The sequence below is a fragment of the Lepeophtheirus salmonis genome, chromosome 2, assembly GCF_016086655.4.
Source record: "Lepeophtheirus salmonis chromosome 2, UVic_Lsal_1.4, whole genome shotgun sequence".
NCBI lineage: Eukaryota > Metazoa > Arthropoda > Copepoda > Siphonostomatoida > Caligidae > Lepeophtheirus > Lepeophtheirus salmonis.
Genome location: NC_052132.2, coordinates 30,570,587 through 30,593,587, shown reverse-complemented (window position 1 = coordinate 30,593,587; position 23,001 = coordinate 30,570,587). Strand labels below are relative to the sequence as shown.

The 23,001-nt window shown below is 29.8% G+C and overlaps 1 protein-coding gene across 1 annotated transcript; it reads right to left on the bottom strand.

Moving 5' to 3' along the window:
- Window positions 1-6,201: 6,201 nt before the first annotated feature.
- Window positions 6,202-22,795, bottom strand: LOC121113686 (beta-1,4-glucuronyltransferase 1). The gene is made up of 3 exons (XM_040707530.2): window positions 22,624-22,795; window positions 6,642-7,940; window positions 6,202-6,574 (listed from the first exon to the last, which is right to left on the bottom strand). The coding sequence occupies exons 2-3, from the start codon at window positions 7,779-7,781 to the stop codon at window positions 6,371-6,373; spliced, it is 1,344 nt and encodes a 447-aa protein (XP_040563464.1). The 5' UTR covers window positions 7,782-7,940; window positions 22,624-22,795; the 3' UTR covers window positions 6,202-6,370.
- Window positions 22,796-23,001: the final 206 nt, after the last annotated feature.

Sequence of the window (23,001 nt, the reverse complement as noted above, 5' to 3'; positions counted from 1 at the left end):
ATATTTTCATCAAGCCACTTCTGTACATATTTGGAGGCTTGGTTGGGGACCTTCCTATTATGTGACGTAGTTTCCATCTAGGACATGGTAGGGATTATGATCTTAATTTTTCCTTATAATTTTCATTATTAAGATAATAACCTTGAAGAACAAGATTAAAAGCATAGCATGGTTTTTGATGGTTGTGAAGGGCTGACTGACTTCCAAGTGTATAGTGTTATCTATAATTATTTTTATTCCTAACTTCGTCGACTGTCCAATTTATACATCAGAGAAGATAACTATTCCTCCAGATGATGACCTGAGGTTCTTTGGTAATCCTTGAAATCGTAGGCAATGGGTCTTTTTATTAGCTGGGGTCAAAAGTGGACCTCTGACATTATAAGGACTTCCACATCTACTCTTTGATCGATCTTAAGACTGGATAACACACCACGATCAGCCTTCTTGCACGTGGGTTTGAATTGAATAAAGTCGGTTTTGTTTTGATAAGCCTTTGAGCGTTTCTGCCCAATTTGTACTTTTGGTGGTGAGGGTCTTTTCCGTTTTCAACAAGCTTTTTGAGAGGATAACGGTACTACAAATCATATTTAACTAATTTAAAATATTAAATGGTTAAGTCTGTGTCATGCACAGTCAAGATTTACAAGCGTATTGCGTCCCTTCGTCTCCTTTTTTTAATTGATGTAAAGATACTTGCTATAAACTTTTGCTTAATAAATTTTATAAAAAAAAATTTAAATAAACCTCTTAAGAGAGGAACATCATATTGTATTTTCTTTCAACACCCGTAAATGAAATGCTATAATTATGGGATCGTATTTACTTATTCCGGATTTTTTCTTACGTATTTCATACGTTTTTTACGGAGAATATCAACAAAACTTAATCCTAGTGATGTCGTCAATATCTTTAGTAAAATTTATTGTAGAATTACTAAAATAATATGTTTCCTAACCTTCTAGGGAACAATGCCACTATCCAAGCCTTCACCTACACTCTATCAATCCTGTAAGTATTTTTACATTCCAAAAATATTACAAAAAATAAGCAATTGTTAATTAATTCATTTTGACACGTTTATATTTGAAATTAAAAGCCTAATTATTGAATTTAAAATAATTACATTCTGTTGAAAGCAATTATAGATAGTAGAACTATGTTCAATAACTCCTATATTTAATTATTACTTTTTACCACAATCCAATGTTCGTGAATACGGAACTCTTTACGGAAAAGAATATTTACTCTAAGGTTCTTTTACGTTTTCAAGTTATCGCAGCATATTATATTTATGGACTGCAACATTATAAATGTGGTTATTTTTCTTGTTTGAATATAAATACCCTATTTACATTCTGAATTTTAAATTTATATTAGATTAAAGGGATAATTAATAAGAAAAGAAGGATGAAAGGCTCTACTCTTTTTATTTTCTATACTGAAGTTCAGTAATGTCTATATTTAATAAACAGTCTAGGGACGATCACTTATTGCTCTCAACAATTCGAGTCACAAAAAAGATTATAAAACATCTTAATCTTTTTTTTTGTTCAAAAAAATATTTTATTGAAATACATGTTGTTAAAAGAACGCACAGAAAAAAAGTTTGGCTTCATACGTTTTTAGAAATTGCAATTGTGCTATAGGTAACCGTTAACCAAATTAGATAAAACTTAGTATTTGTGATGGAGCCGCATCTCATAGAGAAGGGTAATAGATCAACTTTGGGAAGGGGCCTTTTGTGTTTGAGAATTTTTTTTTTGTTGATTTGCAAGAAGGAAAAATTTATAAGAAGTATGGGTAGCTTAAAATATCATTTAACCATACATTTGATGGTAGTAGGGAATCAGGACGTCGGACTGTGGAAACTTTTGAGAAATCAACTTTTAGAAAACACCTATAGACACCATTAAGATTTGTGATAGGGAACCAATTGTATTTTTTGATCATCCTAATCGAGGAAGTGTTAACCCCTCCATCTATGTCAGAGCTACTTGTCTTGTTTTTTTTTGATAACTTTTTTTTTTATTTGTTTGTATAATTGGATGAAATATAGAAGAAAAAAACAACTTTTTTTGTGTTATTTTATTTGTTTGTAAAATTCTGACTTCGGGGCAACTGCATCATCCTAATTACAGTGCACCCTTTATGGACTCTTGCCGCTACATGCTAAAAGTCTGTGAGAGCTATATTGACTACATTGTTTAGTCTTAGATCTAAAAGACCTTCATTATTTGGTTCAAAGATTCATATATTTATCCATATATACATGCAAATTAACTTTGCTTTATTAATTAACTATCCATTTCTTATATTTTCTTTCCCCCTTCATTTAACTTTATAAAAATTGAAAAATTACATTAAATAAAAACAAAATTATGTGAAGGAAAAACCGCACGCAACAAAAAACGAAGAAGCGCATACTCATTGTCACTCAGCAGTTAACCAACCTTAAGTCGGTTGCTTGGTTCTTAATCTTGTTTTTCGTCAAATTATGACATTCGGCGAAGTTGACTATTAAAATGTATAACTTATTTTTGTTATATTACTTATTTATTAAATAGATACATATTAATAATTTATCGCTGCCAATCATCAGTGGAAAAGATTTGCATAATATAGTCTAATTAACATAACATTAAATCAAACATATTACAAAAGTCAATATTGTTAAAGAAATTCAAATTTGATGTGGAACTAAATTTCGTATGTTTACTCAATATGCTCAAAATAGGAAACAAAGTACAGTTCAGAATGTTCAGGTAATCAAAGAGTAAAAAAATATTATAACTCCTAATTAGGGCAAGATTGATGCCCCGACATTTTCCAAAAAGCTTTACCTATTTGAAGGACTATTGTTGAATATTTAACATTTAATATTAGTTTTACAAATTAATTAAGTTCTAACCGGCTTCTCATTGTCAAATTTTCCCACCTCAAATATTTATTTCATAGAATTAAGCTTAAAAACTTCATTTATTCATTATAAATAATGGTGTTTTCACATTTTCACGAATGCTTGAGCAAAGAAAACCAAAATTTAAAATACAATACGGTTAAGATAAATATAGAGCACCTGAGAATTAATTAATAACGGAGAAGTGATTAGCATTGCGGTTTTTGTTTATCATCTAATTTATATAGACTATTACAAAGATAAAGGATTAGAACCACATGTTACTGTATTGTGTTTAAATTTTAATAATTAAATAATAAAAATGTACAAAATAACACTAATTAATTTACCTATATGACATGTATATAATATGAGCAATTTATTCTATTATCATTTTAAATGGAATTAAAGTATGCATTTTTCAACTAAATGTTCCCAAATAGTCATTAGGCAAATGTCAGTTTAGCAAATTTTTCTTCGACAAAATGTTTTTCTGATAACAACTTTTCGCCAAATTGGCTGCTTACACTAATGAAAAAATGTGTGCAGTTTTATTGGAAAATATTTTTATAACTAACTTGAGTACGAAAAATCCAATGTTTTTATGTGTTTTTTTTTGAAAAAAGTGACAAATAACTATAAAAATTATGCTATTGTATTTTTGAATGTTGCTAATTTTTTTCTTCATAAATATAGGTTGGAAAATATTTATTTAAATAATTTGTTAAAAAAGCCAAAAAATATATATATTTATTTTATTATACATCAAAATTTAAAAATTTGTTGACCAGTCTCATACAAATCCTTTTAAAAAATTTATAGCCAGTCTTTCCTTAGGTGATTTAGTTGCAATGACTTAATATTTATAGCTTGGTATGTCATTTCCCAGATTGTTCAGAATGTTGTTGTATTTATTGGATATTAGGAACTTAAAGAATAGTTGCCTACTAATGTCGAATTTTGTCTAAAAAGTATGTACACATACAATTTATTTTAAGCACAATATGTATACTTACTTAACAAACTCAAGTTTTCAATTGATGTTCTATTTGAATGATATAAATATTTTTATTTTTTTATTTTTCCATTTTACGGAAAAATACTCTTATTTTCCCAGTTTTTATTTACTTTGCTTACCAACTCAATATTCCAATATTTGAATATTTAAATTATTATAATAGATGCAGTAAAAAATAAAATCTATTATTTTTCCAATAGAGGCCTTTTGTAACATGTATCTCGTGGTGTATCAGTGTTATTTGTCTACGCTAGAGGATGTTAGAAAGATAAGATTATGTACTAAAAATCCTTATTAGATGGTTCTGTGATTGTATCACTTAGTATTGGTTGAGTGCGTGTCTAAGATGGACACTAGCAATTGAAAATGTAAATAGTATTTATAGTTGTGATACTGTAACAGACGATTATGCGCAATTTTGGTTTTGCAGATGCACCATGCTCTGGAAAGCCAAATGTCCAAAATCTGGATAAAATAATGGAAATTGTCGATTCAAACAGTCATGTAAGAAGCACTGTTTTGATTATCAAGGAGCTAAAAAAAACTATTGAATAAACATTTACTTCTTAACTACACTAATACAAATATCTAGAAGTAGTGTTGTATCGACTCAAACAATTATCGACAAGACTGGACACAATTACAATGGTTAGTTGATTTTCAAATTGAAAAATCCCCCATCAATTTTATATATTATTTAATGGACTCGATATTTATCACTAGATTTAGGATTTGTGAGCAATCCCTAAATCGCTCTAAAATTGATCACTTTTACTTTTTTGTGCGAAAAGTGCTCTATTTTCATTTTTTATTCTTGTAAACTGTTATGAAATAAATATATAAAGTGTGGGTTTTAGTTATATTTCACAACAGCATTTGATGACTATTATCCCTGTCAATACTTTCTTTCATTAGGCTCTCTTTTCGGAGGTAAAATATGTATATAATGAAATTAGGGCTATGATTACATCATTGGATATGTGAAGGAGCCAGATTCCAACAACAGCCAATTAGAGGAAGGATACATTTGGGACAAAATTGACTGTTGAATAATCCCCGTTGAATCTGGTAACAAATGAGAAATACTTTTGCGGCAAACTACCAAATTCTGATCTTCCATTTATTCAAAGGGTTAGATGTAATATCAATGATGGTGATGATGAGATACTTCTGTCTAACAAGACTCCTGAAGATCTCACTACTAATTTGGACGTCTTTTAGTATGCTTAAAACTACCAATACTGATCGAAGACAAAAATTAAAGGAAGAAAATCTTTCAACAGTCTTAATATGTCATTATAATACCGTAAAATATATGGAAAAAAATAGGAAAAATATAAAACAACACTAATTAATATAAATTATGATTAGGAAACTGTAGTTTTTTTAAAATAAAAATTGCTCAATTTATATATTGTGGGTGCTCATTTTTCAAAAATTTAGGCCTCTTTAAAAATCCTGAATTTATTTATCATTTCACCTCATCAAAACGTTTGTGTTTCTTGGCAATGTCGCCTCTAAGAGATTTTCTTATCGTTTACAATTTATTATGATGTCTTCCAATCCCTGAAGAGACGGACTAGGCATTTAACAAGGATCTGTAACAAATTATAGATCTCACAGAAAAATATTTGCTGAAATAATAAATGAGAAGTGGCTTTGTTCAAATATTTCATTTTGTATGATTCCAACTGATGGAATAAGTTTGGCCTGACTTGGCAACTCAAATATATATATATGTAGAATTTTTATAATATTGAAAAACAATTGGAAGAGTTATCTTTTTTAAATGGTCTTGGAATGTTTGAGAAGAAATACCACAAAACGATGCATTTTGACTATAAAATTATAATACTGCAATCATTTAACATTTTATCTTTCCAGAACAATTTATTACATAATTTTTGCAATTTTTGTAAAAATGAACTAATTATTAATGGTTACTTTTTTACCAACATTATTATACTTTTTTGTTTTTGCAAGTACGAAAAAAATCTTGGGAGACTTGTGTTCCTCTTTGTAATACCAATAAATGATAGTGTGTACATTTTTTTGAAAAATTTGTACAAAACTGTTTTTTTTTGCAAATTTCGATTTGGCCATTTTTTTTTTTACAAAAATAAAGGATAAACTTCTCATCTAGACAAAAAATTTCCATCAACTTATGTTGCTATGTTATTTGAAGTTTACAATAACATTACTTTAAAATATGTACCTTAAGTAATCATATAACCATCTGATAGATTTTTGCATGAAGTAGCTCAGTGAGAGCATTCATGTCAAATATTTAATTGAAAACTTTATTCTTTATCAAGTAAGATTGTATAACAAGTTTTATTTACGCATGAATAAGTACAACATCAGCTTTAATTGAGAGCTGAGCAAAAAATTTGAAAATTAGAAGGGCGACTCTTTATTCTTGATCAAAACTAAAATGAGGTAATTGTCTACATCTAATGAATTTTGGTATCATTGGTAGGATTTCGATTGTATTTGGCAAATATTTCCTTAGCAAATTTATCAAATCTTTGTCTGTTTTTATATTGCTGACTGTAACGCCATGAGGGCCTATCCTTCAATTTAGTAAATCCCCAATGGCATAAGAAAGCATTGTCCATAATGTAAAACTCATAGTTTTTGGCATACATTTCATAAGTCTGAAATTTAGAAAGAAACATTAGATAATGATCAAACATGCATTAATTTAAGTCCATTATTATCTACCTGTGTGTTTCGTGTCATTCCAAATCCTATGAACCTTTCATCGAAGAATGGTGCATTTGGTTTTGAAATGTATGTTGGCTCATAACCGAATATATATTTTTTTATTTTATATCCTATACTCAAAGTTGACTCATTGTAATTGGGTAACTTTTCCCACTTCCTCAGATCGGATCCCCTTTGATTTAATGAGAACACTTTCAGATGGAATTCACGAGCAGTTTGATTTTGCACCAATTGTATCAACTCTAATTTATTTACCGGAAGAGACTTAACCACATCCTTGATTTCATAAGTTGGTACAACAAATGCACAATCTTTGGTGCAAATCGTTTTGTTGGATGCAAAAAAGTAATTAAGTTTTTCTTCAAATCCTGGAGTTGTGATCATGTCAATGTCTGAGACCATCGTCCAATTTGTTTGACAGCTTCGGCGAGCTAGATTTCGTAAGAGATTTTGTGGATATGCATACCTTTCTCTCCATTTGAGCATGGCTTTTGGACGTAAGGCTAGAATGCCCTTCATTAAAGCTTTTGTGTCACTGGGTGTGCAGGATGCATTCCTTATTAATTTCGATATATTTTCTCTCATTTCAAGTGTGCCATTGCTAGGGGGGTATTCCGAGGGATATGCAAAATGAATAGATGCGGACTTTTGAAATATAGGATAACACTTAAGGAAGTGTTGGTTGAGTACCGATACAACGAGTATATATTCTATATCTGGTATAAAGAGGGCAAGACTTAAAGGACCTCTCCAAGTTTGAATCAAATCTGCCAAATCCCCTAAACGATCCACTGTGGATTGAGTACTCAGACACGTTGATTGATTCCCTGATAATTCTTCCCAATCACTACCCGTGAAAACATGATAATGATATTTAAATTTGTGCCACACATCCCATATCCCTTTAGAGGGAACTATGTTGTGTATATTTGTTGAAATAGGTGCAGCCGTTGTGACGGTCGAGAGCATCGTCTTTGTATTTTCTATACTCAGTAGAATTCTTTTGTCATTTGAGCTGTTTCTTTGTAGATCTGAATTGTCTTTGTAAATATACGTTTTGATGATAATTAGTATTATAAGTTCTATAAAGAGGAATACTGCGAGATATGAAATGTTTCTAATAATTGACTTTCTCATCTTAAGTTTCTTCTTTTCTGTTAATATATAAATTAACAATGGGTTAAGAATCAAAAAAAGAAGATTTAAAAGTAGTAGTGCAGTTAGATAGTATCATAAATTGTATTGAAACTTGAATCTTCTATTTCTCATAGCTTATAGGTAATCAACAGACATTATCTGAAAAACAAACAAAGACTTATTATGTATAAAACAAATTGCATTGATAATAATAAAAGTATACAATTTTGCATTTATATAATATAATAACCAACCAACTTTAAACACATTTACACAATATGGCCCACGTACGTATTTATGATTTTGCTCATTTGAATGAAATAATCAGGTGGATGTGAACTAACTATTTTAATAGCACAGTCATATGTATAACCACATACAGAAAAACCTATTTCTTCACACACATAACAAAGAATTACAAAGAAATAAAACATAATTATATAAGAACATCGTATGCTACAAATTATGGTTTTGATTTGTAAAGGACCGGAGAGGAAGTTGTAAATAACTGTATGTATGGACATCCATTCAGTCAACCCCAGTCATCATACACCTGTGTAAATGATTATGTAATTATTACATGTGAGACGAAAGTAATCATTTCTATAAAAGTTTCATCTTTAAACAGACTGAACTTCATTTCAAAAATTATAAAATTAGAATATTTTTAAAATATCTATGAACTATTATAAATAATATATTTACTATTTGGCGAAGGGCTGTTTGTAGGGAGGAGGATGGAGCAGATATAATCTCTCAAAAAAATATTTAAAGCATGTTTAATAGTTTACATGGAGTAACACTGATGATTTCTGAAGGAGTTATAAGCCTAGGTCTATCTTGGGCTCAAAGTCAAAATGAGAGTCGACATCCGATTAATTCCTACCTATATTCTTGACAGATATGTACATAGTGAGCTTTTTGTGTATATACACATTGGGTAAGGAGACCATATTTAACAAAATCCTAGATTTTTCCTCAAATATAGTTTTTTGTAAACAAATATACTGTTTATCATATGCAAAAATTGCATTTGATAAAAGTGAATCAAACTGACTTCATGAAAGATTTTCTGTAGCGCATGGACAAAAAAAATTTCATCATACATTGGGGACTTTAATTTTATTTTGCAGTAACTTTGTTGCAAAAGTTGCAAGATAAATATTTCATTTTTTAAAAACTCCTGTCAATTTCCAATACCAAACAAAAAATGATGTCTAAACGATATCTTTCCCTTGCCAGTCATTTCTTAGTCTCGCAATCGCTCAAAAACCTTGCTAGTCCTCTTTCTTATCGAACGACAAACCCGAAGATTTACTAATTCGCTCCTCAAGGTCAAAAACAGTCAAGGTAGGAAAGCCTCGTAAGTCACATGAATCGATGAGAAACTCCTACAGCTCAGTGAGTGTGATGTGGTCACAGTTTATAATTCCCATTCTATTGTAGGTAAGAAATAGTATCTTATCAACTAGTTGAAAATACCACTATAAGGTATTTGAGATTATCGAAACTTGTTATGAATGATTTCTTGGGGTATTTTTGGCCTTTTGTAGTAATTTTCTAGCACATATCTTAAATATAGACTTGCATAAATAAATTACCCACTGTGAGAGATGATCTAATAGAACGTCATAACAGCTTAACTGCTCTCCTTCGAAAAATTCCTGTCATTGTCATTGTAATCATGTCATTTACCGGTTTTTTATATTTACATACCAAAAGTGTTTAGAGTTTACAACTCTACACATATTTACTCACAGTTCATCCATGTGTTCTGTAACATTTGTATGTTCTACGTAATTTATTTCTAAGTTAATATGTTAATCCTTTAAGAGCAAAATAACCTTTGATAGAATTGATTATGTTATTATTAATGCGTAAATTGGATATGTATAAGTACATATTCTCATTAGTACATCCTCATACTTTATAATAACCACCTACTTGCAATGATTCTAGTGTTAAGTCTTTAATAAATCAAATCAAATCAATTTCTTATTATTGGAAAACTAAATGAAAATCTTATGATATGGAGTTTAAAGATTCAATTTCAACTATTTTTTGTATTCTTGTTGACGTCATAATTAGGATTTCAATTAAACTTGAAAATAACTTTATAGGTCTACTCATTTTAATTGATATTGTTTCATATTTTAACTCAAAAAGTACTTACCAGGTGAGTAAAAAATATTTTAACATTTATTTAATTGTGTTTTAGAAAGATTTGGAGATCTGTTAGTACATTGTTGGTTTAATAAAAGGAAGAACGATTGTATTTAACTTTAAAACAAAGCCTAAAGCATTTTTGTAGCTTGATTCAAAGAAAAGATGGAGGTAAAAAGGTCGCATGCTCTTACTTCGATCGATTCTGACGACAGCATTCCTGATTTTTTCAAAGCTTACCGCGGTTAAGTCTTGAGATATTTACAAAAACCTTTTTTTTCTCAATAACAAAAGAAATTTCTTTTTTTTGAAGTCGTTATTGAGACCTATAAGATCATAGAAATGATAAATTTCTATACAAACCGAAATCTGTGTTTATCTTCATCTAGCTAAATAAGGGACAATAAATTAATCTGACGATGGAGTGTTAAACTATATTATAAAAAACCCTGGATTTAACCATCTATGTAATGCTTAAAAGTGTAAATCAATTAACCAATGTTGCTATCAACTGCTAAAAGGTTCACAAAGTCCATAGAATAACTATTCATAAAAATGTCATATATGTATTGTAAATTTATCCGAACTTTAGATCTACAATTTATGTTCTTAATTCAAATTGCATATATTTTCTGATGGAACATACGTTCATATATTTTGTTCTAATGGAACCCTACTAGGAATATTATAAATATAAAAAAACGAATAACTATCATACGTAATCGTTAAAGAGCTCAAATTACACCGTTTTTTTTAAATGATTAGTAATAAGCAGATGATAAAAAAATTATCTGTTTCAATTCTAATTGAGTTTAAAAAGAGAGGCATGAGTAACTCTCAATGGAAGTTTTCTTTATAAAAGTATCATGAACATAATGGAAAATAATATGATTTGCCCCTATGGTAAAAAAAAATCCTAAAATCAACGTGGTTACCCTAAGAAATTGAGAAATGTTTGGGAGAAGAACAGCATAGCTGTCATTTAAAAAAAATCTGTTTAGCTATTAGATGAAGCAAAGTAACACGAGTCCCACTCTGGATCTAGCAATGGTTTAGGGAGGAATTACTTCTATGTAAGTCATCAATTCTACTCCACGTCCTACAAGAGTTTACAGTTATAACTACGCAACAATTCTTTCATAGACTAATTATTACTTTATGCTTGTATTTTCTCTCTAAAATAATAAAATCATAATTATAACAGCTTTAGAAAATATATGTATATAGTACCACTTAGGGCAAGGCCAGGCAGGCTTAGCAAAAAAATTTATAAAAAGACCATAAAAGTAGAAAAAGATTGCTTAATAAAAGGTCGATTTACAATTCGAAAGGAAGATGTTTTAAAAAAAAGAAACGTCAACAAATAGAATATTAACATAAATTTTAAGGCGTAGCCTTTTTCTAAAAAGGCAATTTAAAATATATAATGAAGCACTCTTTTTTCAAAAAGAGTGAAAATATAAATAAAAATCGAATATAAAAACAAAAGAAAAAGAACCCAGTAAATTTATCTTTGCTCCATGACCTGCTTACCCTAAGCCTGACCCTCAGGAGGGGTGCTGAAAGCAATTCATATAGAAAGGGGTTGAATAATTTTTGATTTGAGAAGAAGAGAACACTGTTACCATGATGCTTCAGGTAGTTAAGGACAAATGGACATCTTGTTGCTGACGAGTCATTAATGGTGTTTCCACGTACTTCTTGAACTTTGCCCCGGCGGTCTTGATCCCAATGGGCAATATGGAAGGAGCCACTGACTTTTATTTGGCAAATTTGGAGATGGACATGGTGGGGTTGGTCTCAAACGCCTTTTTGGCCACTTCTGGTGTCTGTTTGGCCCGCCTTCCATTACTGGGATCGATTTGAAGGCTTATCCCCTCTTTTCATGAGCTTTCTGACCCTGTGAACGGTGTAACTCTTGATCCCAACAGTCTTGACAATTTTAGGGTTTACTGTGGCTGACGCAAATCAAAGGAGCAATCTGATTTCTGTTTTCTTCCATTTCTGTTTACAGAGATAATAGAAGCACTTGCAATAGCTCATTCGAAAGCTTAAAAAGTTAGCTGTCGCTTGAAATATTGGAAATTTACGAATTACAATCACCATGCCTCGAAAAATTAATCTATAGTAGTGTTGTATCCGTTTTGCACAACCCGGTATAATATTTTTATGATTACAAAAGGAAAATGGTTGTTGTGGGCTCTCATTTTGATTCATATTTTAATATATCATTTAAGTGTTAACCCACATATCTCTGAATGATGAATTCTCGCCTACCTTTGCTATATTTTTTTATGTTAATACATTCGAAAAAGAGCATATAGTTATATTTAAAGCTATACGAGTATAATATGTTTAGTTTGTTGTGAGAAACATATTGGCTAGAAGCATTTTCGGCGTTTGGAGATTTTTTGTCAATTTGAAAAATATGGATCAAAGAATTTACATGAAATTTTGTCTAAAAAATGAAAATGAAGCTGATATTAACAATGGACTTAATTCAGGGACACCTTATGTCACTCTCTAGCCTTCTCCCCATGCTTTCAAAAAGACACCCTCTCTACTTATATTTAAAGGAAGCTAGGCTTGAACTGTCTAGAATTATAGCAATAATTAATTCATATATTTATAAATTGATTCATTGTCATAGATATGAGTTGTTTCTTTGTTATGTACATCCATAATACTAAAGGAACTCGAATCAATAAATGAGTTTTTATAATAGAATACAAAATATAATATACTTGGAAGGGACAGGCGTCAAGAGCTTCAATTAAATAACTGTGGATGAAGGAATGTAACTTTTTTTACCTTAATCTATATCATAATAATGATATAATTATGCACAACATTTCAATACATACACACTATCGAAATTTCACTACTAAGTAATGAGTTCGAACCAGAGACAATAATAAAATTACTATAACAAAAATAAAAAAACAGGACAACAATCCCAACGGAAGAATTGCTAATCAATTAATTATTACAATACATGATGGATTATTCATGTTAGAAAAGCCTCAAGGATTGACAAAAAAGCTTAATACAAGTTGAACATCATTCCATTATTAGTCCTACAGAAATAAAAACATTTAACGTATTTTCAAGTAGTGCACATTATATATTTTAATTTAAAAAAATATCAATTACAACAAAAAATAAACAATGAAGACGTATAAACTTCATTTACCTATAAATTAAGGTGCAATATCCTAGGAAGTAAATAAAAAAAAGGAAAAGAAAAAACTGGAATTACTCAATCGATCCTCAATTCTACTTTGAATCCAACAATCACATAACCTTATAACTACCCCAACAGCTCCTTGGTGTTACTCTGCGTCCTGTATGAGCATACCCACTTGTTATTACTTTATACTTTGATTTTTTTTCCCCACAAGAATGATGTCATAATGATAACACCTTTGGAATTTAAAAAAAACACTGTTAAGATTGCCAATTTTAAAAAATGCAGAAGATTTACACCTTTAGCCATTACTAGAACTGGATTTAATACTTTATACGGATGTGCGGCAAATTATCATTCCAATTTGTGTTTTTAATTTACCTACTTGGACTGACATAACTTTTTATTTTTAGCTCTAACCATTGCTCTCCTTGTTTAAAAAAAGAATAAAAATGAAAAGTTGTGTGATTATGGTGTGAGTAAAATGTGATGTATTTTTTACAAACCGTTCCTCTCCTACGTAGTTATCACTAATACAAAATTGACACTATATTATATTGTTAGCTATCGATTTTTGCTCCTCTTCTGACAGTGTTATGAGGGTTGATTTATTGAATTAGTTCTTTTTAAGCTGTGAACATTTCCCAAGAATGATTGAGTTATTATTCAATACTTGAGGAGAGTTGAACCTGAACCGGTTGACAACCAAATAATTTTGTGTCATTCATATCAGTTCATTTTTTGGTGAAAAGGTTGTGAGATACTTTAAATTTAACAGCGTGCTTCACTTATCAATTCAGTGCGCCCAAGTTTTGAAATTAGATCAACGTGGCATTTTTAATCTTACTACGGTACGTCATTTAACCGGGCTCTCCTTTTTCTGAATAAGTTTTTTTATATAAAATAAAAGTATAATGAATGAAGTCAAAAACATTTACTTAAAACAAATTAAACTGACCTCGTGGCTTGTCTGCACATTCAGTATAAAAAATTAAACGTTTCAATGGAAGAAGTATAAAATAATAGATATTGAATAAACCGCCATTTCGGTGTCAGACTAATTATCATAAATCAAATGTAGGTTTTAAAATAATTTTAACAATTAATGTATCCCAACCCAACTGAACCCCAAGTATTGGACTACATCTAAATACATATATCTTGTATGTACAAAATTCATGACTTAATTTTTGTAGATTTTTTTTGATTTAACTCACCAGAGTTTTAAGCTTGAAATGCTTTTATGATGATTTGACTGTAAATAAAAAGTAAACATAGAATATTTAACGAATGAGTGTTTTGCAAACACTTTTGCTTATGATAAAGTAATTAGATAACATTCCATTTGAGGCTGGAATCTTTGTTATAACACATTCCGAAAGAAAATGCCGGAAAGTCCGTTTGTTCGTTAGATTATAATGTGAACAACTGAGGAACTGTTCTCTTTTTATTTGTGAGAACTTGTTATTCAACCAATCTATTCTCAGACTATTGATTAAAGTTAGGAAAAGCCAAAATATTTACAACAAACATAAAAGAAAGTGTAAGTAAATTTTTATGCAAGGGAGATACAGTCAGAAAAAATAAAGTAATAATGGATCAGGGTGGAAACCAGTCTTGAGAAACCCAATCACCAACCCCAAAGATGAATAAATGAGCAAATTTAGAAAAAATAAGGCTGATTAGTTATGTTAATTATGTAAGGAGTACATAAAACCATCCTTCCATTTATTCAATAAATAAGTCTGAGCTGAGCCTGTGACGGCAAAAAATAAAAGAATAATACGGTATAGAAGCTTAGAAGACTTCAACATGGAAGATTGCCTTGTGGTCCTGCTCTCCACAACTCTAGTCCATCGTAAAGCAGACCCTGTAATAACAAAAGTTTTGTGAAAAATATATCTTAAGCGAACGATAGGGCTCCTCATAAGAGTTTTTAAACCCCAAACAAATAATTTCCCAAGGGATTCAAACACCATGTGGATGTTATTCTTCTAATTTTGTGAATATTTTATGATGACGGTTGGAGGCTTTTTAAAGGATGACACACTACCAAATGAATATCCTATGAAAGACTTAAAACTAGTGTTGTGTCAGTCCTTATTCAGGACTGAAGTCCTGTCCAGTTCAGTCTCTCCACTGTCTAGTTCTGTACTGCATATCAGTCCTAAATGCTTATAAAGCTCGTTTCTTGATGAAGTTACCAAACAATATTTAAAAAAAAAAGTTATAGTATAGGTAGTCCAAAAAACTGATAGTCTTAAGGATCTGCCCAATAGGATTGGTCCTAAGACTGTACTGAATAAATAAGGACTAACACATTAGTACTTACAATTATAACTTCGCAACGATTCATAATTGTTACTTTCCGTCTTTTATGAGTAAACGCAAAAGGAAAATGTTCAATCCGGTTTCATATTTTACAATTATAGCTTTTATTTAGTAAAAAGGGAAGTTCATTCACATGAATTAAAAAAATAATAATAATAACAGCATACGGAAAGGAAATTCACTTTTTGTTTGCCAAATGAAAAAAATAAAAAACAGGTAAGTCAAAAAATCCACCCGATTTTCTACTCTACTCATAATTGAGATATTTTTACATTTGTAATTGTCTCTGGGTACATCATATGTGTAAAAACAATTGACTGGTATAATCTTGAACTAGACTCCAACAATAGCTTACGTGCAGATATATTATAATACAAATTGGCGAGTCCAAGTCAAACCAACTCGGAGTAATTGAGCGATCAACAAATAGTTTTGATACTGTACCTGACATCCCCTACTTGATTAAGAATCTCTAATTAGTCATAGGATCATTTTTCAAATTATGCAGTAATTTATCCCATCTATTAGATGACGTCATGAGTTATAAGTTATAACGTAAAAATATTACGTCCCAAGACATCCAACTTAATTTTTTTAAAACACGTTTTTTAACAATGCACGGGTTTTTTTTCAATTCATATCAAAATATTCACTCTTAAGGAAGGGATATCTATTGATAATAAATCTGTCAAATCATCAAAGGCTCTTTTAATGCAGTATTTCAATAAAAATTAAAAACTCTTATTCTTAAAGCAATACATATCTCCAATTACTCTTAACTCAAAAACAACGGATATAGCTTTTTTTTAATACTATGTCCTATTTAATATGAGTACTTTTTATAATCGAGATAGTTATATGGCCAAATGAGCCAATTTTGAGCTAAAATTATAAAAATGCCAAAAATATTTTTTTTCTTCAATTAATGGGGTTTGAAATAATTTCTTTATAAAGAAAAAGGGAAAATTATCAGTTATGCAATCCAAAAATTCTATATAAGTACCATTTTGTTCAATCTCAAAATTTAAACCGTTGTTTTTTTGGAAATAGTAACATTTTTAAGAACTTTGAAGAATGAAAAATAAGTCATTTCCTACTAACTAATTGTTCAACTAAAACCTCCCAAATAAAATTTATTTAAGAAGAAACAAAAAATTGGTCTGTTTATTCAACCTTCTTTTTATGGTTTACTTATGATGAACGGCAACTATCTTAAATGATTTTTAAAACATGGTAAAACAAAACTTTGAACTATACTTTGATTATGAAAACAAAAAATATAATATTTCTGATTGATCAAACTTGAGGTATCCTGTACAAGTTGGTGCACACGTCATACTTTATCTTTCTATATCCAAATTGGAAACAGCGACAGAGGATAGTTGAAATTCAATTCTCACAACCTTTCAATAATAATAAAATAACTTTGATACATCAAGCAAATGAACGCGGAGTGAATGGAAGAATATATTGACTAGGGATAGGAAGAAGGATCTCGACTTTTTTGAGTTATTTGGATAATTAACACTTTGTAGGTTCACGAAAGGAGATGGAAGATCTCATTATGTGGAAGGGCATACTTCCATAAAGAGAAGAAACATTCCAAAAATAAGTGAAGACTTTAAATTTAGGCAATCCAAATTTCCAATTCGTTTAATTCAAAAATCCTTCCAAAAGAAATGTTTTAATTCAAAGCAATCGAACAAGTCGAATTTGGGAATAATATTTCAGATATACTTCTTATTCATGGAATAAAGAAATAGGTGTATCATTGTGAAGAAAATATAATCCATCAAATCCACTAATAAGTCAGGAAACAGAGGGAAAAAAAAGAGCGTAAATGACTTCAAAAAAAGAAATAAAAAATATGGAAGAACCTCATGTTGTGGATATTGGCTTATAATTTCGTTAAGAATTCTATAAAAAGGACTAATACCCTTCTGACACTTCCTCCACATATACTTGTTGAGATATGTCTGAAAAATATCTCTACATATTGCAGTAGAGATATTTTTCAGACATATCTCAACGAGTCATAATCATGAACTTCAAAATGCTTAATCCTCCCTTGGTTTATATAATATTTTTTCTCTTATCATACAAAATGCGGTTTTTATTGTATGCAAAATATTATCTGGTGTTTACACTAACAAACTACTGTATACTATGAAAATATCAGGGACGTCAGCAGGTGGTGGGCTGGCGAGGCTCTAGGTGGGTTTTACTTTTACACTAATTTTTTTGTCATATGAGCAAATTATGCAGCAGAGCAAAAAATTAAATATAACAAATTGCAAACAATTTAACATTTTACTCATAATCTTTTAATTTTTTTCCTAGAAATTTAATATTTTGTGAAAAATTGTGAACTTTTTTTTTTCCAAAAAAGTCATTACAAAGATATGCTATATTACATATATATGGTATGCAAGATATTACTTGTAACCGTCAGAGCATATTTTTGTAATGACTCCCCAACGTCAAATTGTCTGGTATGCCCTCCAGTTAATAGAAGTCCACAAAGTTATACTTATGCACAACAGTGAAGTGTGCCATATCTACTCAAAGAAAATTACTTTTTTGGAAAAAATAAATAATTAAGAGTTTTTCACATAAGATTAAATTTTCTAGAAACAAAATTCATAGGTTATCTTTTTTGAAGTTCATGGTTACGACCGTCAATAAACAATAGGTAGGAATTGGGATGGGTGCAATGCAAAGACATAGGCATGCCAAAATAGAGCGTCTTATAAATACTCACGACTTTGTTGAATAATCACTTATACATAATATGTAAGTATGAGGGGAGGACTCGTGGAAAATAATCTCTATAACTGAGATTACAATTTTTTGTTTGTTTGCTCCACTCCCCTGAATAAATCAATATGTGTGCAGAGGGATTTTAGGGTAAGTTAATCTAAACATATTCACTTTGTTATCTTCCAACCTTTCATAATTAAAATAAAAAAAAGAAGACTTAAAATCAGTTGGTGGTTAACTAATTCTTTGGAATTATTCTCAATTCAATGATATATCCTTGTTGAGAGTTTAACAAAAATTAATTTGAGTTATATGAATCATAAGTGGAAGAAAAATAGAGAAATCTATAGCTGACAAAAAATAAACTTTTTATTTTAAAATTGGTGAATTAACAGGATTTTCTACGTAATTTGTTGGCATTTTTTCTACCTCCTTTCTTATCAGTGCCCTGAGTAGAATTGTAAAAATATCACATACCAGTATATTAAAATAAGAAACTGAGAACCGAAATGGGGACTAGTTTTGTATCAGTACTTATCTATTAGGTCCAATCGAGTCTAAGGACCTGGAATTTTTCTAAAAATGTTTCATGGTTTATTTAGCCATATATGAGATATTTAATAAGAACATTGCACATATCTCGCAAAAAAATATAATTATCTTTATTTAATAAAATATAAATATTATATAACAGAGTAACTATGAAAGGAAAAACACTCTCAATGACGTCACAAGGGTTTGTTTTAATCTTCTTTAAGGACGAACAAGTGGGAATGGACTGGAACGTGGTCCTTGGTCTATATCAAGACCAATAAAATACTAATTGTTAACCTGAATATGTGAGAATATTTAAAAGGAGAGCAGCTTAGTTTGCATTACGTTTTATTAGATCAGCTGCAAGTAACTTTGAGAGGAAGTAAATAAATGCAAATCCCTAGAAAGGATATAGTCAGGAACTTCTCGATCCTCAATTCTACTTCTAGTTCAACAAAGATATACACTTATAAGTTCGCAAAAGAACTGCAGTCAATTTATGAGCTCACTCACGAGTGACTACTTCATTCCTGGGTGTTATCTCTCTCCCTGAATGAAAGAAAAAGAAAAATAGTTTTGGAAAATGAAAAACATTGTTCAGATTGACGAATAGAAAAATTCTTACACGTGTTCATTTGTTGAATTCGAATAATCTCATGCTCAACTGTTAACAATTCCAAGTAATTATTAAAATACACTTGAGAAGAACTACCAACTGAATTGGGGAATTTTATTCTGTTTCTCTGGCTAGAAAAGATTGAGGTTATTAATAAAAGTAATGATGTGTTTACATATTGCAAATAATAAATATATTCTCCAAAAAATATTTATTTTAAGGAATTAGTTATTGGAAACAAAATGGAAAATCTATTTTCCGTATTTTATTTTTTTGATTAGTGTGTTATTTTCCTTTCTGTTATTTCCCTAGTGAGCTGTTGGTTCAAATAATGTTAGCTCTCTTTAAAAAATACGACATTATATAATTTTTTATATGTTTGTTTGATCAATTCAATTCCTCTTTGAATACAAAAAGAATACCATAGATTTACAATATTCAGTCAAGAGTTAATGCGGTATTTGATATATAGAAATCATAAACCTTGTATTTAATTAACTAATTTTAGAAAAAAATGTATATATACTCCGTAAAAGTTGTACTTACGTACAAATTTTAAATTCTACGAGTTACAATATGTTTTTTATACAAGGCCTTCATTAATTAAACATAATTTGCAAATACACATTCATGTTATCACCTTATTTTGAAACCATTTTTATTTATTCATATTTTGGTGCTCTTTTGAATACTGACGCATTACAAACAATACTATCCTAAACTCTTATTAAAATCCATTCTTGCTGCTTGATTACGTAATGAAAAAATTGAGCTGCAGATGACACAACCTTTTCCTCTCTAAGCCTTTTATTATTTATTTTGACCCTGACAATCAATTTATGCAATTGAAGACATGAATTGTACCTTTCAAATAATGAAATTTGATGAATGTGAAATTTATTGAAGTTATTTATTTGTCAATAATTAAAAATCAGTTTCAAATCTCCAGTTTAGCCACACGGGCTAAACAAAAAATAATATACCTCTCATCCATAAATACAGCAATGCATTTAAATCGATAAATTTTATCAAATCAGTTATTTCACTCTTAGGGTTACTTTGAAAAAATATAACGTTTTCATCATTTTTGACTTTAAGTAATATTTGTTACAATAAGAAAAGGATTCTTTGTTCTTTTGAGCCTTTGAATTTTCTGATCAATATCCCCCTTAAATGTCTCATATCTTTGAGTTATATATAAATAAATGTTGAACTATTGTGCAATTAAACTTATCAACGTGCCAATGTGATGTATTTATCATTTAGAAAAGTCAAATAGTATAGCGTTTTCATTTAAATTTAAATCGTTACATTTTAGTTTTTGCTTAAAAGTCGACCCAGTTGCACTCTAATTATGCTAATTGTTTAAATACAAACTAGGGATGCACCGATTAAGAATTTACTTGATAATTGATTAAACAGCTGATTATTGTTTATTTTTCTAGTCAACATAAAACACAGTTGAAACAAGTCCAGTAAATTGTGGTAATACTAATAATATTGTAAAACATCCCTCTAAACCCTGCCCTAGCCTTAAAACTCTACATATGTACTATATGCTGGAAATAAATATTGAACAACGGAAAAGGCTAGTTACATATACTATAATAAGATCAAATATTGCGAGATATTGTTTATGAACGGAGTCGTACAGACAAAATCGGTCACTTTTTCAATATGAGAATATAAAGGCGTTCTCATCTGAAAAGATAACTATGAATCCCAAGGTTCTCTCTTTCCTCCTGCCTTTTTTTAGAGTTATGGATACCACTGATGGGCACTTGATTGTCTTCTAGACCATGTCAGAATGGAGAAATTCGGCTTTTTCTGGAAGGCTGAGTTCTGGAGGTTGATGGACACGGAGGGTTTCCTTACTTCTCCTGAATAGTTTCTAAGACCTTCCCCGACCTTCAACCGCATTGAAAATCGTCTTCCTCGAGGCACCAGTCTGCTTCCAGATGACCTTCTGGAACAATCCCTCGCGTAGGAGCGCTGCTTTATCAATCCTCTTCTCCTACTTTGTGCTCATGGTGGCGACTGAGACAATGTTTTTCTTAGTAATGGACTGCTAACTATGTGTTTTACATCATTGGTCTTTGGAACATTCTAAAAAAATGACTCCTAAACTCTCAAAGTGTAAATAATAGAGATGAGTACATAATCACAGTTGCCCTCTAATATGATAGTTGTAAATTTTCAAAAAGTGAGATGGCCATAGCCTGCCCCTGTATTAATTTCATACTGTGTGTCTACTTTTTGATAAATACATTATATTATAATGCACTTAGGTGCAGAATGTGCTCTTATTTCAATATCCTGTCAGCATATTCAAAATACATATTGTAACTTAGTGAGGATTTCATCCATCAAATATTAATAACATATCTTCTTTTTATTTAAATATGGAGCATATTTTGTACCAAAGAATATATTTCTTACAACTACAAGTTCTTTAACTAGGAATTAATTTTTTTCAAAAGTCTTCCATTATCCTTGGACGGAATTGAAAACTTGCTAGCAAATATTCCAATCTAGTTTTTTAACATACATATTATATATGTAAGTATATTTAAAAATTTGTTGTTTTTTTTTTCACTTCAAACAATTATATCGAAATACACAAATATGTTGTAGGTCCATCCCCATAAAAATTATTACTTAAATACATATACTGGAATTCATGGTTCAAAAAGAGGTGTATAAGTTATCAACGTTCGAAAAGAATTTTGACATAAATGAATATTCAATATTCGTCATCAATAAATTTAAATAGGAAGATATCTTGATGACATGTGTATTTTTCAAATAACTATCCTTCATTTCTATCAATTCGTATTCAACCGTTGAAAGCTCTGAAAATTGTACGTATAACAAAAATTAACAATTACGGTTAAATAACTATTTTTCGATCATTTCTCTTTGAATACGGGGCATATCGAACCACAATTAAGTTTCATAAATTATATAAAGATTCTAAGATATAGAAAGTAATCATGGGTATCTTAATTCATCACATAAATTTGAGTACAAAGCTTATTATTGACCAAAATATTTCCTTAGAATATTTGACTGAATAAAATACCTATTTTTGTACTATTATAATATATTATCTACTAATTTGTACTACTTTTACTTGGCAGTTTCTTTACAAAAATATCAATAAAAAATATTTAATAATATATTATAATCTATCACATGTTGTCTCAAACTTTTTTGTTTTGTTTGTAAATGTATATGTCAATTTTACTTACCAATACGTACATATATAAGTGTATATGTAATCTTTGGTTATACAACACTTGTAAAACTTTTAGTAAAAGTAATTGACTTATTTCTTGTAATCATATATTAGTACTGGGGAAATAATATAATGTTAACTTTTGTTATGTTCCTTAGAAGCTTCGGCGTGTTTTAAACGTGTGGAACACATTTATGTATATATGTAAGGTTATATTCTTCTATGATTTGTACCTGAAGTGTTGTTATACTTATGTATATACGATATGAGTACATCTCTTGTATGTATAGGTACATATTATAGAGGAAGACTTTTATCTAAGAAATTTCTTCTAACCAAGTAGCGAAACAAAAATAACGTGATCAATATTTATCCAATTAAGTGCATTTAA